The sequence below is a fragment of the Micropterus dolomieu genome, linkage group LG09 (genome assembly GCF_021292245.1).
Source record: "Micropterus dolomieu isolate WLL.071019.BEF.003 ecotype Adirondacks linkage group LG09, ASM2129224v1, whole genome shotgun sequence".
NCBI lineage: Eukaryota > Metazoa > Chordata > Actinopteri > Centrarchiformes > Centrarchidae > Micropterus > Micropterus dolomieu.
Genome location: NC_060158.1, coordinates 13,155,453 through 13,170,979, shown reverse-complemented (window position 1 = coordinate 13,170,979; position 15,527 = coordinate 13,155,453). Strand labels below are relative to the sequence as shown.

The 15,527-nt window shown below is 40.7% G+C and overlaps 1 protein-coding gene across 2 annotated transcripts in view; it reads left to right on the top strand.

The window, feature by feature from the left end:
* The window catches only part of LOC123976277 (solute carrier family 45 member 4), a 53,872-nt gene extending 39,973 nt beyond the window's left edge, over window positions 1-13,899 (top strand). For both annotated transcript variants that reach the window (XM_046058283.1, XM_046058284.1), the window contains 13 exons: window positions 1,100-1,288; window positions 5,088-5,267; window positions 5,488-5,678; window positions 5,765-5,948; window positions 6,306-6,767; window positions 7,446-7,717; window positions 7,847-8,008; window positions 8,932-9,031; window positions 9,193-9,273; window positions 9,364-9,494; window positions 10,074-10,142; window positions 10,242-10,393; window positions 10,645-13,899. In XM_046058283.1, the coding sequence (XP_045914239.1) occupies window positions 1,100-1,288; window positions 5,088-5,267; window positions 5,488-5,678; window positions 5,765-5,948; window positions 6,306-6,767; window positions 7,446-7,717; window positions 7,847-8,008; window positions 8,932-9,031; window positions 9,193-9,273; window positions 9,364-9,494; window positions 10,074-10,142; window positions 10,242-10,393; window positions 10,645-10,825 (2,354 nt within the window). In that variant the 3' untranslated portion in view covers window positions 10,826-13,899. The remainder of the gene's footprint in view (window positions 1-1,099; window positions 1,289-5,087; window positions 5,268-5,487; window positions 5,679-5,764; window positions 5,949-6,305; window positions 6,768-7,445; window positions 7,718-7,846; window positions 8,009-8,931; window positions 9,032-9,192; window positions 9,274-9,363; window positions 9,495-10,073; window positions 10,143-10,241; window positions 10,394-10,644) is intronic.
* Window positions 13,900-15,527: the final 1,628 nt, after the last annotated feature.

The window sequence follows — 15,527 nt, the reverse complement described above, 5'->3', positions numbered from 1 at the left end:
ACCTTGAGGCGGATGGGCTACAACAGCAGAAGACCCCACCGGGTACCACTCATCTCCACTACAAATAGGAAAAAGAGGCAACAATTTGCAAGAGCTCACCAAAATTGGACAGTTGAAGACTGGAAAAATGTTGCCTGGTCTGATGAGTCTCGATTTCTGTTGAGACATTCAGATGGTAGGTCAGAATTTGGCGTAAACAAAATGAGAACATGGATCCATCATGTCTTGTTACCACTGTGCAGGCTGGTGGTGGTGGTGTAATGGTGTGGGGGATGTTTTCTTGGCACACTTTAGGCCCCTTAGTGCCAATTGGGCATCGTTTAAATGCCACGGCCTACCTGAGCATTGTTTCTGACCATGTCCATCCCTTTATGGCCACCATGTACCCATCCTCTGATGGCTACTTCCAGCAGGATAATGCACCATGTCACAAAGCTCGAATCATTTCAAATTGGTTTCTTGAACGTGACAATGAGTTCACTGTACTAAAATGGCCCCCACAGTCACCAGATCTCAACCCAATAGAGCATCTTTGGGATGTGGTGGAACGGGAGCTTCGTGCCCTGGATGTGCATCCCACAAATCTCCATCAACTGCAAGATGCTATCCTATGAATATGGGCCAACATTTCTAAAGAATGCTTTCAGCACCTTGTTGAATCAATGCCACGTAGAATTAAGGCAGTTCTGAAGGCGAAAGGGGGTCAAACACAGTATTAGTATGGTGTTCCTAATAATCCTTTAGGTGAGTGTATGTAGCAATTCACTGAAAATTAAGTTTTCTTCTCATATAAAATTGACTATTAAAAACAATATGATAAAATATATTTTTATATTTATTATTTTTAAATTTTAAGTCAGAGAACAAAGTCACTTGATTGCAGTTTTGCTGATACATTAATTAAATGCATACCCATATTTTTATCTTAAAGGCTGATTTCTGAAAAAAAGCATGTCCGTCAGTCCTTAAGTTAGGTGTTACTTGCACAGAAAAACGTCATGGTCAAATCGCAGTTTTTAGTTTATCCTTCTGCATTTCCGTCTACCTGTCTACATCTCTGTCTATAACTCTGTATGTGTCTGTCTGTTTGTGTGTGCAGGTCTTCCAGAGCAGTACTACAGTCTGACATGGTTCCTCAGTCCAGTCCTCGGCCTCATGTTCACTCCTCTGATCGGCTCGGCCAGCGACCGCTGCACTCTGCGGTGGGGCAGGAGGAGGCCGTTCATCCTGGCTCTCTGTATAGGAACACTGATAGGAGTGGCGCTGTTTCTGAATGGATCGCTGATAGGTGAGTGTGTGTTATTCAATATTTATTATATTCTGTATAACACAGTAAACTTAAAAATTAAAGTATTAAAGGATGTGCATCAGGTGTGTGTCAGGAAGGATGAGAGATCTCCTTTGATGTATTTGTACTTCTGAATCGTCAGATGTTTTTACTATCTGTTTCTGTACACAACCAGGCGGCTGTTTCCCTTTTTTTTAATTCTTTTTTTTTTTTGATAAGGGCTAAATGTCAGCTACTACTTTATCACAGTTGATTTTATAAATCACACTTGTGCAAATCATTAAATATGTCTACAAGGGCACCAAAAAAAACCCTGAAATATATACAGTATTTTGTTTACAGTGTAAAGTTTGTGTTATCTTCTTAATCATAAGGTTATTTCTGCTCTCTGGCCCATTGATACGAGGCTGAAATATATTGAACATAAATGACATAAAGAAGCACTTGCTGTTTTATAAGATGCTGAAGCTTTGGATCCATTATAGGTTCACTGCCAATAAATGAAAACAACTGCCAAGGCACCTCTGGCATACTGCAGAACATAAACTATCATGCTTATTTTGTGCCCTATAGGAGTTACAGGCAGTTTATTAATTGAATAAACAGTCACAAAATAGCTTTATGGTGAACAGAAACAAAAAGCAATCGAGACTGTGAACCATGTCAACTCTGTGTTTCCTACCATGCTGCTGTTTTACATGTTACCCTAAAAATACAGAAGTTTATTTTGTGCCATCTGCTGAACGCTGTTATCTAAAACACCTGAGACTATCCCGGCCTCTGACAATGTGAACATGTGGTTTTACCCAGAATGTGCTTGTGCCACAGAGGAAATAAAAGAACAGGACTGCTTCCTTCCTAGAATCAGTGGAGCGTCGTTTGCAAAAGTCTTCACCCGCTGAGAGTTGTGTCCTTGTACAGAGATAGATGTTACCCTCAGTCTGACCCTCAGCTTGTTACATCATCCAAATGTCAACATCATCCAAATGTCACTCCAAGGACATATACACGATCAGCTCTCAGTCATGCCACACAGATATTGATCTCTCTGCTAATCAGCTGTATCCGCTTAGTTCCTGTTGTGATGTCATTAACCATGTCCTCCTATAAACATGCAACACACATACACACACACAAAGGTGACAGCAGGGTTTGTGCAATCTGTGCATCGCTGAATTTACAGATGCTGACGAGCAGATGTTTATGCCAACTGGTGTTGCGGACAGCAGCTATTTTTAGACCTCACCTTTATCATCACATCCTTCTTGTACACACATGATCTCTACTTTTGACCATTTGTATGCAGTAGTAATCCCCAAGACCTGATGACAGACTTTGATGTGTAAAATAAGTGGAGTTGCCCTTTAAAGGCTTAAAGAGCCTTTTATATTTGTTATATAATGGTCTTTATTCAATTACTGTCATTTCAAAATGCAATGCGTTCAACTAATGATAATTTTGTCCAACCAGCGGTCCAAAACTACTCAGTTAACAATTATGCAAAACAGAGAAGAGCTGTTAAATCTTCACCTTTTGAAAAACTGAAACCAGTGAGATTGATCAGCTAATCTTTTCAGTACATTACAAACAAAGCACGGTGCAACGTTGCCTGTGGTCTGCCCACTGCTGGCAGCCTTAAATATGCATAGAAAGAAAATGCATGTGAAAGGCTGCAGAATGAAAGACCACTTTTATGTAGTTTGAATTCATTCTGCTCCTACTAATCTAATTCCAAAGTGTTGGTGGCAAAAATTTCGTCTCCTTTGTGCAGTTGTGTCTTGTGTGTCAAGTCACAAAGGCAAAGGAAAGTCGACCACATGTCACTTTAATAGAGTTTCCGTTATTATTGATGATTGGTGTATGGCACTCGTGCTGAATTATCAGAGGCCATGTGGTCTGAAAGAGATGCTGATGTAGTATCTTGATTGTTTCTATTATTACGTTTTAGAAGATAATTATGTCTTATAATGAGGAGCAGAATGAATAAACATGGAAAGTATAATAATGTTGTATACTGTAGTTCTTCTATTAAATATTATATTGACAGTGGGAGAATATATTGATCAATCTATGTCCTCTTCACATTTTTTGCAATAGCAAGGGTAATGTTATCGGTTGCCCACATAATAAAAACATAGTGTACATATTGGATTTGTTCCATATTCAGATGTGGATCAAATGGGTGGCAAATGTACAGTGCAACAATACCTGACTTGGCCTTTTTAAATGTCTCTAAATAGAACAAAGTGAAATGAATTGCCAAAGGAGTTATAAATAACAAGAACGAGAGCGAGAGCTGTGTGAACGGTTTCTGTCAGCAGATTATATTCACTTCTATTCAATTCTATTCTGTTCCATTCTTCTACAGGGAGGTTGGCATTCAGGTCGATTTAGGGCACCAGGGAGTGTGTGTGTGTGTGTGTGTGTGTGTGTGTGTGTGTGAGCACCTTGCCAGTGGTACGGTTGACGTGGGAAAAGGCAGGTGACCCGTATCTGTGTGAGAGAAATGAGAGAATAAGAGAGAGAAAGTGTACGTTTCCTTGGTTGTGTGTGTATATATATGAATGTGTATGAACAACACAGGGTGACGTGGGAAAACTGTAGTAACCTGTATAATTGTGTGTGTGTGTGTGTGTGTGTGTGTGTGCGCGCGTGTTGCCCATGTTGACATGGGAACACAGGAGCAGGCAGTTCACAGGGAAATGCTTCCTGTTTGCTTCCCCCTTTCCACCAATCACAATTCACTTCCTGTCAGCCTGTCTGGCTAGTGAGTAGCGCCGCTCCTTTATCCCACACACACACACACACACACACACACACACACACACACACACACACACACACACACACACACACACCACATTCTGCTGTTCCTTCTATGAACATTTGTTTTCCCATCATTAATGGATTTCAGTTTGTAAAGTCATGCTGCGTCACACTGCCTGTGATATCTCTCTCTGTCTCTGTCGCTCTCACTTACTCACCCACACACACAATCGCACTAACAGACACACTTATATACAGGTTAATAAAGATTTCTCATGTCACTCTGTGTTGCTTTCATACATTCATAAAAATTCTCAGACAAGAACACACAGAGCAGCTCGGGGGGGAGGACTGGGTCACAAATATAATGAGACACACAAGGTCACACATCATGCATCAAAGCATTGTGGGAAATGTGCAGTGACCCGTTTGTGTAAGTCTTTGTTTGTGTTATACAGCTGTTGTAACTCGGTAACTAGTTATTGATCACATGTGCAGCTCTGACCGGGATTATATCAGTGATCAGCGTAACAACTCCAGATGTTTGTGTGTGGATGTAGTGATTATACTTCCTTTTAAAAAATGATTTTATGTATTTTTTTTGGACATGTTCTGGTATTGTAACTTGATATTTCTTGGTGAAACACACTTCAAGACGTGCATACATTAGAAATGATTTAATTTGGTCCCTAGACCATATAAAGGCCTGATACACCCATATAAAAAATACCATATTCTCTGTTATCCTTCCTCTGGTGGCAAATAAAAATCTGAGAAAACTGAGGGAAAAAAAACTGTCGGGAAGTTAATTTGGATTTTGGATGAACTGACATTTATATATCGGATGAAACGTGTGTGTGTGTGTGTGTGTGTGTGTGTGTGTGTGTGTGTGTGTGTGTATATAAATCAATTATCCATCACATGGGGTCTGCCTTATTTTATCCACTTCTCTTGATGTGTGTTTGATGTATACTAACAAACACACACATTTCATAATTAAAACCGTTTGTCCATTCATGTCTTTCTCCGTTAGGTCTGTCCATGGGCGACGAGAAGGGGAAACAACCAATAGGAATTGTTCTTACTGTGCTGGGGGTGGTGGTCTTGGACTTTTGTGCAGATGCAACAGAAGGACCAATCAGAGCGTACCTGCTAGACGTGGCAGACACAGAGGAGCAAGACATGGCTCTCAACATCCACGCCGCATCAGCAGGTACCGCTGACATCACACACGTGTATGACTTTCACAGGATTTTAATACTGCAGTAAAAGGTTGAATGCACAGAAATATACTTTGTGGTCTGCCAATAATGACTTCACTTAGTTGAAAGGGCACAAATTTGACATGAATAGGCACTAACAGAGACAAGGAGACAATTCATAGTCCTTTTCACGTCTCTTTTGTTAACTTGTCGATTTGTCTGCGTGCGCAGGTCTTGGGGGTGCGGTCGGCTACGCTCTCGGAGGTTTAGACTGGACACACACCTTCCTTGGAGCAATCTTCAAGTCCCAGGAGCAGATCCTGTTCGTCTTCGCGGCCATACTCTTCTCTGTCTCTGTGGTTTTACATCTCTTCAGCATCGAGGAGCAGCAGTACTCGCCCCAACATGACAGGCTGGTCCAGGTACAGGTACAATTCAATTTTAGTAACAAAAAAAACAACCTATGACTTCAGTTTTCCATGACATCCTCTCTCTGTCCTTTCACCAGGAGAGTCCAGATCGCACCAACCTGCAACCGTCAGCCAATGGCAGGAGTGGACTCGCCCCCAAACTGGAATTGATTGGAGAGAATGAAACGATGGACAGCTACGACCTGTATGACCCCTATGGAGATGACCAGTCAGAGTGTGGGGATATGGACATGGACTTCCTAGAGGTGGAGCTTGTGAGAAGTAGGTTCACAGACTCTTGCCTCTTTTTCTGAATCTGAATAAAAATGTTTTTCCCTTTATAATTTGTGGGATGGGAATATCTCTTGTTCCTGTTCTTTTAAGACTTCAGGAGAGCACTGAAGCTCCTCAGTGGTTCTCAACCATGTGCCAAGTCTGCAGGTTTTTAATCCCACCCATCACTACATAAAACAAAGTAGTAGTTGTCCTCTGAGCTTTCACTGGAAACAATTGTGAAATTATGAAAACAATACTGGGACAAATTAAATCATAGTAATAACAAATCACGTTAAGGACAGTATTAAATTAAACCGAAAATTACGTCTAAATCTAATCAGCTCTCTCCTCATCTGTCTTCAGGTAAAAGTGACAGTGTTCTTGCCATGGCAGACGCCACTCTCGACCACCTGGACCATGATGCCTTTTTCCTGTGCCACCTAGAGCCGTCCATCTTTGCTGACCGCCTCTCACCCTATCACAGCTCGCCTCCTACAACTGGTTCCTTTCTTAACCCCAATCGCAGCACTCCGCCTCCCCGATTCGGCAACATCAGACGCAGCAGCAGTGCAGGAAGTCAGGACCTGCTCCGCCACCAAGCCAACCACCACCAAACACAAGATCCCAACCCCAAGATTTGCCGCCTCTCGGCTTTCTTACAGGAAATGGAAAATGACGACGGTCAGGAGGCATTACTGAACAACCAACTCAATGAGCAGCGGACACTGACCGGGCGGCTGTTAGCTGGTGTTACTAATGCTGACGGAGTTAACACTAACAGGCTGAGCTCTAAAGGACAGGCACATCGTGTTGGAATGGTCAAAGGTTGGTTTATTTAACTCTGTACAATTCTAGATTTAATAAAAATATAAAAATGAAGAAATTGTAGTGAATTATTTTATAAATATTTATGACTTTGTATTAAAACATTTGTATGGAATCTTACTGATTACTGCAATGCGTTATAATAATATTTAAGGAATAGTCCCGCATTTTGGGAATTTTGAATGTTTAATTATACTAATTAATTTGTAATGTAATGCTGCAGCAAGTAGCTGGTTTGCTTAGCTTAGCATGAAGACTGTAAAACATTAACAAATAAAAGTCTACCAGCACCTCTACATCTCACTTATTAATACATTATATCTTGTTTAATGCTTACAAAAAACAAAAAAGTGTAAAAACAACAACACATATTTCATGAGGACATTATATGCTAGACTATTTCTTCGCTGATACGAGATCAGATATGAGAGTGATATCAATCTTCTCATCTGACTCTCTGAAAGAAAGTGAGCCTATTTTCCAAAATATCAAACTCTTCCTTTTGAAATGTTTATTTGAGGGAAATATTTAGAAACTGAAATAAATCAGTTTAGTAAGATATATTTTATGTTCTGAGATGTCTTACCGTATGCGTATTATCTCTATGGTTTCTGAACCTTTAAAGAATAATAATAAACAGTCTCTTAATGTTAATCTGTTATCTGTCTCCTATTCCAGCTGCCAGTACTGGAGCCCCCATGCGGCAGTCACGTCACCGTCACATCTTTTATCGCCAGCCATCCTGCACTTTCTCCTACTACGGTCGAGTGGGGAGCCACCGCTACCGCTACCGCCGGGCCAATGCCGCTTTACTCATCAAGCCGTCTCGCAGCATGAACGACCTGTATGAGGTGGAGGCCAGGCACAGGAGGAGGAGTAGACAGAGAACCAGACACCGCAGCGGAAACACAAACTCTTCCAGCGGAGATACAGAGAGCGAAGAGGGAGAGGTGAGGAGTGCATGGAAGATTTACCGGTCAAATGCACATGTAACATACATTTTCAAGGTTTCTGTCCAATGTGTTGTGTGAGTGTCTCTTTTTGGTAGGATGTCGCCTGACCTCGTCTTCTCTCTTTAGGTCGAGACCACAGTGCGGCTACTGTGGCTCTCCATGCTGAAGATGCCTCCGGAGCTGCTGCGACTGTGCGCCTGCCACCTGCTCACCTGGTTCTCCATCATTGCTGAGGCTGTCTTCTTCACGGACTTCATGGGACAAGTCATCTTCCATGGAGATCCCACTGTACGAGAATCAGCAGCTAAAAACAACACAGACAGATATATAGATATAGCCCTACTCTCCACTTTAGTTAATTTAATTTAATGGCATAATGGCTTGTCCAAAACAAAATGCAAATGTGACAATTCAGAAAGAGAACAATGAGATTAATTATTATTTGACCTGAAAGCTTGTTTTCTGGTGCATTACATATTACAGTATATTATCTAAAGTAATAGAAAAAACTCCAAAATGAAAACAAACAAATAAATCTAATCAAAACCCAGTTTGAGTATTTGTTAGAAAGACATCACTGCTAAATCTTAGCTTTTGCAGGAGTCTCATTTTCATTCTTTGGCTTTGTTTCTAAATCTGATATTCTGTCTCGTCATATCAGTTCAATTCAATTCAACCAACTTTATTTATCCCCGCGTGGCAAATCAGTTTCAGTCAACCAGTCGTATAAAACAAAAACAAAGACGAACACAGTCAACCAAACATTCAGACACCCTGTCAGTTAGGTTACAACATATCAGCATTTGGGCCCCAGAGCAAAGGAGCAAATACACAGGTTGCCATGCATAGACCAAGCAGGGACCATGATTCAAGTTAAATAGATAAATAAATAAATATACAATGATTCCCAGGTTTACAAAGCCTGGCCAATGTCTAGTTGCCGCCGTCAGCACCATTTTGAAGCCTGATGGCAGAACGAATAAAATAATTTCCATATTGGTTAGTTTTACTTAAGGGGGGCGAGGTAGTGCCGTCCTGAGGGCATTAAACATAATTCCTGACTCAGAACGTGGTCAGAATCACTCAAGGCCTGTCTAGCCTTCTAGACCACCCTTTTTTTGTCAGACTGTTCAACCCTAAACTAAACTCGCCTTGGTTAATCCACAGTGCAGTTAAAAACTAAACCCTTTTTTCCCCTCTCTCTCTCTCAGGCTCCTGCTAACTCTACATTGTTGGCTGATTATCATAGAGGAGTTCAGATGGGGTGTTGGGGACTGGTCATATATGCCATGACTGCTGCTACATGCTCAGGTAACACATTTGCTCACATCGTAAACAACCATTCTCAATGTAATGTGTACACACCTCCGTACTCGGTTGCAAAGTGACTTCAAGAAAACAACTTTTTGGAAGAATAACACATGTCACCATTAAACCCAGGACTAACCAATCATCTTATCTACCTCTTCCAGCTATCCTTCAGAAGTACCTCGACAACTTTGACCTGAGCATTAAGGTCATCTACATCCTGGGAACGCTTGGATTTTCCATAGGTAAGAACCCGAGTACAGTAAAAGAACAAAATAAATGGTACATTTCAAATGTAACTCTGGATTTTTTTTTTTCTTATTATCCCGCTATAGGAACTGCTGTCATGGCAGTCTTCCCTAATGTGTATGTTGCCATGGTGATGATCAGCACCATGGGCATCATCTCCATGAGTATTTCCTACTGTCCTTATGCTCTGCTGGGACAGTATCACGAAATGAAAGAGGTACAGACATATCATATCACTTCCTTCCATTTGTTTCTTTTGATATGTAACATTAACCTGCCTAGGGACTACAGATGAAAAATTTGATATCAAATGCATTATTTACTCCTGTTTGTGAAACATTATCTAAAAAACTATGCTGCCCAGCTGATGTAGAAAGATTAGTTTTCTTTTTTAAACCTAATTGTTTTGTGACTTGGGTTACATCTTCAGTAGGAACCAAAGGGTGCTACATATTATGTGACAGACTAACAAAATGTTGTTTTAATCTTTTCTTGGGATTTGTAAAAAAAAAATGTGGAAATAATACCATATCCTTTTTTAACATTACTTTTACTTACTCGTTTTATTGTTTCTTTTTTGAAATTGGTAGGAAGCTAAAGATGAATTATTGCAACTTTATACTTACATTACATAATTTGGCAGTTTTTCAAGTTAGAGATCAGTTTAAAAAGTGAATCAGGATTAGCTACGCTTAAAAGAAATGCAGTATTCCTGTTGCAAAATTCTGCTTTACTGTATTAAAAATTTGTGCTTTCACTGGCACTCAGTAACTGTAACTTCCTCTGCCTCCTGCAGTACATCGAGCACAGTCCTGGTAACTCCCGGAGAGGTTTTGGCATCGACTGTGCCATCTTATCCTGCCAGGTGAGTGTTCATATTGAAATCTTTGTGGTATAGTGTTAAATGTATGCTACAGCACACTAAAAAGAATGTGTTGTTATATAAACATTTGTAATTTTGCAGGTTTACATCAGTCAGATATTGGTGGCCTCAGCTCTGGGTGCTGTAGTGGAAGCTGTTGGCAGTGTCCGTGTCATTCCCATGGTGGCCTCTGGGGGCTCCCTCCTCGGATTCCTCACCGCCTGCTTCCTGGTCATTTACCCGCCCCACAACCGGTGAGAAAACCCACTGGTCTTAGTCGTATGCTGTCATCAAATGCATGTATCCCTTTCTTGCCGAGAACTAGATGAGGAAACCGGTTTTTTATGTCTGTTTGGCAAACATACAGCCTACAGCTGGTTATCCTAGCTTAGCATAAAGACTGGAAATGGGGGGCTAGCCTGGCCTGGAAGGTAAGAAAATCCTACTACCAGCACCTAAGCACAAAATAGAACCTAACAATTGTGATTTTATGTATAATTGACAGGGACGTGGACTCAGCCAAAGCTTCGGAGAAACGGGCCTTGACAACGCTGGAAAATCCCAACAGTAATGAAGTGGCTGTTACCGTAGCAATAGAGAAACCCAGCTTCTTGAAACTCAACAAGAAGGGCAAGGCCACTACCACCACCACTTCCTGTCACATGGAGAATGAGTCTGCCCTGTGATTGGCTGGCTACGTCGACGGTTGACTTTGCTGTGGAAACAACTAAATTCCCTTTTTTAAATTATTGCTGATGGATGTGCCGCTGACCTCATGGCCTGCTGGAGTTTACAAAAAGACATTAGGAAGACAGAGGAGGGCGGCTGGAGTTATTTCGGTCCACTCTTGGTGTCTGTTTTTGCTTTGACAGGCCTTTTCCGTTTGATTTGCTGAAGAAAACAACTCAGTCTGATGTGGGACCAGTGTTACACCAGACCAAGTTACCTTACAAAAAAAGCATTCTGGTCCCAGTTCTGTTTCAGTCTTCACTGAAATTCCTTCCACTTAGGCCTCCCGGACATTTGAGTGATCCATGTCGGTCGTCTCTAAGAAATTAATTTGTCATGGTTTTAAAGAGAGATTTCCTCTGTCTCTCAGGGCCTCTAGGAGGTGCTACTGAACAGCTGCCTGGACAGGAAACTTCAGGGGACTTGCACACATACATACAAACTCTCACACGGACACACACACGTCTTCATCTGGGGACAAATGAATACCTAAATAATGAACACTGTTGATGAACATTAGTCATCAAAGCTGCAATCATTCAAGAATGCTGAAATTGTTCTTCCTCGCTGTGAAATCGGCTTGATCGAATCTTTGCTTCGTGATAAGGAAGCTGGACGAGTGTCTGTGTGTGTGTCTGCTGACCTGGCTGGTCTCCAGCAGAGGCATCGTGTTCACCAAAATAAATCCAACAACACCCTCAACTTTGCGGGACTCAACAACGCTCTGCGACAGTAGCTTTAAGACTGTAGAGACTTTTTGGAAGTAGCATTTCTGAAACTGAGAGCTCGAAGCCTGGTTCCTGGGGGAAATTATTGATCTTGAATCCCCAAATTGATTGCGAGTGTTTTTTTCCCCTGCCCTCCTCCACATGGCAGGAGTGCTTAAGTCTTTAATTTAGCCTTCACTCCAGGGCAAAGTGGAAAACATATTTAAGAGCATGAGCATAAAGTTGCCCGTATAGTGAGAATCATATATCCAGAGTTAAATTCCAGGAAAGAAAGAGGATAGAAGCAATATGCAGGGCATTAAAATCCCAAAAATTATTTTCATGATTTTTTGAGGGCCCAGAATGATACTTCTGTTTGTTTTGAATAATCAGACTAGCCTACATGCTGCATGTTAGAGGAGCAGAGAAGAGACAAACCAAACAGCAGAAGAGAAGAGAGGAGAGATGTAGAATTGTTCTCTTTCTCTCTACTTTCGTGTTTATTTTTTATTTGTTGTTTTTTAGGAAATTCTGTTAGCACAATGTTTGTCACTAACTGCACATTAGCTGAGCCAGTGTTGAAAGAGTGTTAAATAGCATACAGTTAGAAAAGCGTTGTTTGAAATCCCTCTTTAAAACTTTGTGGGTGTCAGATTCATTCGTCTTAGGACACCAGCAGGACGGAGCTTCCTGACACTACTCTGTTCCGGTGGATCCAGTAACGCAATTGTCAGACACAACACAAGAATATTAGAATGGATCCTGGATATATTCGAAGAAAAAATGTATAGTAAACATTATGTTTTGAGGAAGTATATATTATTTAAGAGAGACAAAAATGAATCACTCTGTTGTTGACAGGTTAAGGCTTGTTACTTGAGCCTCGATAGAGGATGTGTGCTCCTGTTTTCGGTAGCTTCCACTGCACTGGGCCTAATATAATCAGTAGAGAGAGGCGGATAAAAGTATTTTAGATGCTCGTTACATCTGTGTGTTATATGCTGAATGGATGTTTAGAAGAGGAGAGAGGAATGGGGAGCGAGATTAAGGGAGGACTGGAGAAATGTTTTCAATTGAGAAAAAAAAATGCCTAGACATTTTGAGAAATGTGCTTTGTTGCTACGAGTTATATGAGAAGATTGATTGGAAACGGCTGGCCTGGTCTGTTCAACGGTGACAAAATCCACCTGCCTCTACAGCTCACTAATGAACACATTGTATCTCGTTTGTTCTGCACAAAGAAAGAGGTGCTCGTTGGTGGATTTTGTATCCAGTCTTTACACTAAGCTAACCTAAACACCCTGTGGCTCTAGCTTCATATTTAGCATACAGACCTGCGAGTGATATTGATCTGAGTCTCGGCAAGAAAGCAAATAAGTGTTCCCCATATGTCCAACCTTTCCTTTTAAATGTTAAAACTTGAATAAAGTTTTCATTGTTAGAAATTTAGAAATGCATGTCTTAACTTAATCTAAAAGAAGACAATGGAGGCAGAGTTCAATATTTTCTAGTGTCCCTGCTAATCCCAAAATCGGATTGAGTTAAATGAAATTGCCAGTCTTGAAAACTACAACTTCAGATAGTCAACTAGACAAAATCTAACTTTGCCTCCTGAAAAACTACAAAAAATCACAAGACATGCCCCTGATGCTCCATTTTGCATCCCTAACGCCAATTTAACAAAATGGCCGCATCTATTTTCGTGAGGTCAAGCGGCAGCAGCATGATGGCGGATGAGGAAGTAAAACTGTTAAGTTTAACTTTACTTTGACCCTGTTAAAATTCATGCACAGCAATGAGACTTATCGCAGAAGTATTTTATTAAAAACACTGAGAGGAAACATGCAAGTTGTATAAATTAAAACTCGTGCTAGTACTGACTGGTGTTGATTGAAGTGATGAAGTTAAATAATCTTTGGAACGCTTCAATAGCTGACCATGCAGGACTTATAAAACAAGCTTGTAGTTAGACAAAATGAAAGATTTAAGATTTTATTGTGTCGTTTATTTTATTACAATAATGACCTCTGTTAATTAGCGTGTGTGTGTGTGGGGGGTGCAAACCGTTCTGGCTGTTTTTTCCCCCTGCATCTGTGAGGGTAAAAGGCTGTGGATTTGGGTCAGTTTTCCTTTCAGCTCAATCAGCTCAAACATTCAAATTGAAAGGAATCAAAATGTAAAATTGCAGTGAGTTCATTTACTAATGAAAGAATGTTTTATTTTAGTGTATATTAAAGCATTTAGCAGAGAAGCTTATTTTAAATATTTTTGGTTTTAGGGAGGAGAGTTCACTGATGATGTGGTGGTTGTTTTTTTTTTCACTTTTTAACAAAATAGATTCTTTCCATCATTTCAGGTACATTCAGTCAGTCCCAGAGCAGAATTGAGAGAGTATTTACTTTCCGGGTTGACCCTGCTCAGTCTGTGGCGCTGGAACAAAAAACAGCAGGGATTGGACGGTTACAAAAGATGAGAAGGTACAGATGCCAGAGTTTTCATTGGCTTCTGTAACCACTAGGGCAGTAAAATAGTCTGGATTTTAAAAAATGGGCACACAACTTCAGTTTAAGGACAAACATGAAGCTTAAAAAAAAAACCTTTGGGGTAGGGAGGTTTGCATGCGACAACAGCAATATGCATGTGTGGAACACCAAAGTATAACTGTACAAATCACACAAGCTTTTTTCTTTATTGTCCTAATAGGTCAGGGATGTATTTTCTAATGCATGGCTGGATGTGTATGTCTTTTTGTTTGATCTTAAATGTGTAAAAAAACAACAACAAGTACTCTTTAAGCTGAAGCCTTGTGCTAAGTCTGGGTCAGTACCCTCTTAACAAGCATGTGACTTTTTAAACATTTTTTGCACATTTATGAGTAAAGTTTCAGACAGCACACATCTCATTGCTTTTCAACACAACGTACACATGGATAGAAGGTGTTGAAATGATAAAAGACACGATGTGTGTCGTCCTGAGTGACACTCATTGTTAAAAGTGTAGGCGAGAAACTCCAGGCCGTGAATACTTGAAGTGCAACATGAGTGTTTCTGTTCCAATGCAGTGGGAAGTCGTTTGTTTGTTTGTTTATTTGTTGTTGTTTTTTTTTGGTTCTTAATGTCCCAAGCATTTTTCCCGCAGACTCTGGAATGTTCAGACAGCAGCTCGGCCTGCTGGGAAATTGAGTTCTTACCTTTGATTCCATCTTGTGACTTAAATGGTTTTTCAAGAAGTCAATGAATGTGAAGTGATTTCAGCTGAAAAAATTTTGTTTTGATGTTCGACAAGCCAGTGGGGGAGATTTGGGAGGGTATCTGACATTGCACAGAACTTGCACATAATATAAAAATTTAAACCGTAGAAGTGTGTTGCAAAAGGAAGAAAAAGAAATAACTGTGGATATTTATATTCATTTTAGCTTTCACATCTATAAAAGACACTTTTCGCTTAGTTTCCAAAAGAATAGATTAAAGCTATTGTTGTTACAGGAGATGTTACAGAAGCAAACTGGAGTGTGTGTGCGCGTGCACGCGCGCGTGCTTGTGTGTGTGTGTGAGCAGTCGTCTCAGCTGCTCACGTAAAGCAAAAAGCAAGGCTGTGTTAAAAACGTCATCTCAGTGTTTTTGGTTCTTGTTCTCTGTTCTTTGCAATCACCTGGTTTACACTTAACTCTGGAATCCATGGCTGCAATACCAGAGGTTATTCATGAGTCTTTATTGTTCTGGTGTTTTAACTCAACTACAAAATGTCTATTTTTTCTTTTTTTTTTTATCTGTTTGAAGTTTTAGGCAGAGCCACACACAAGAGTTTGGCCTTTGCACTTTTTCAGTGGCAGCCATGTTGGCTCCACGGTCCTGATCATTGAATGTGTCGATGTGGTGATGCTGTTTCATGTTTCCAGCCAGCAGCTGTCAGTGGCAGCAGCGTGGCGGCCATGCAGTTAGTCCAACCTGGC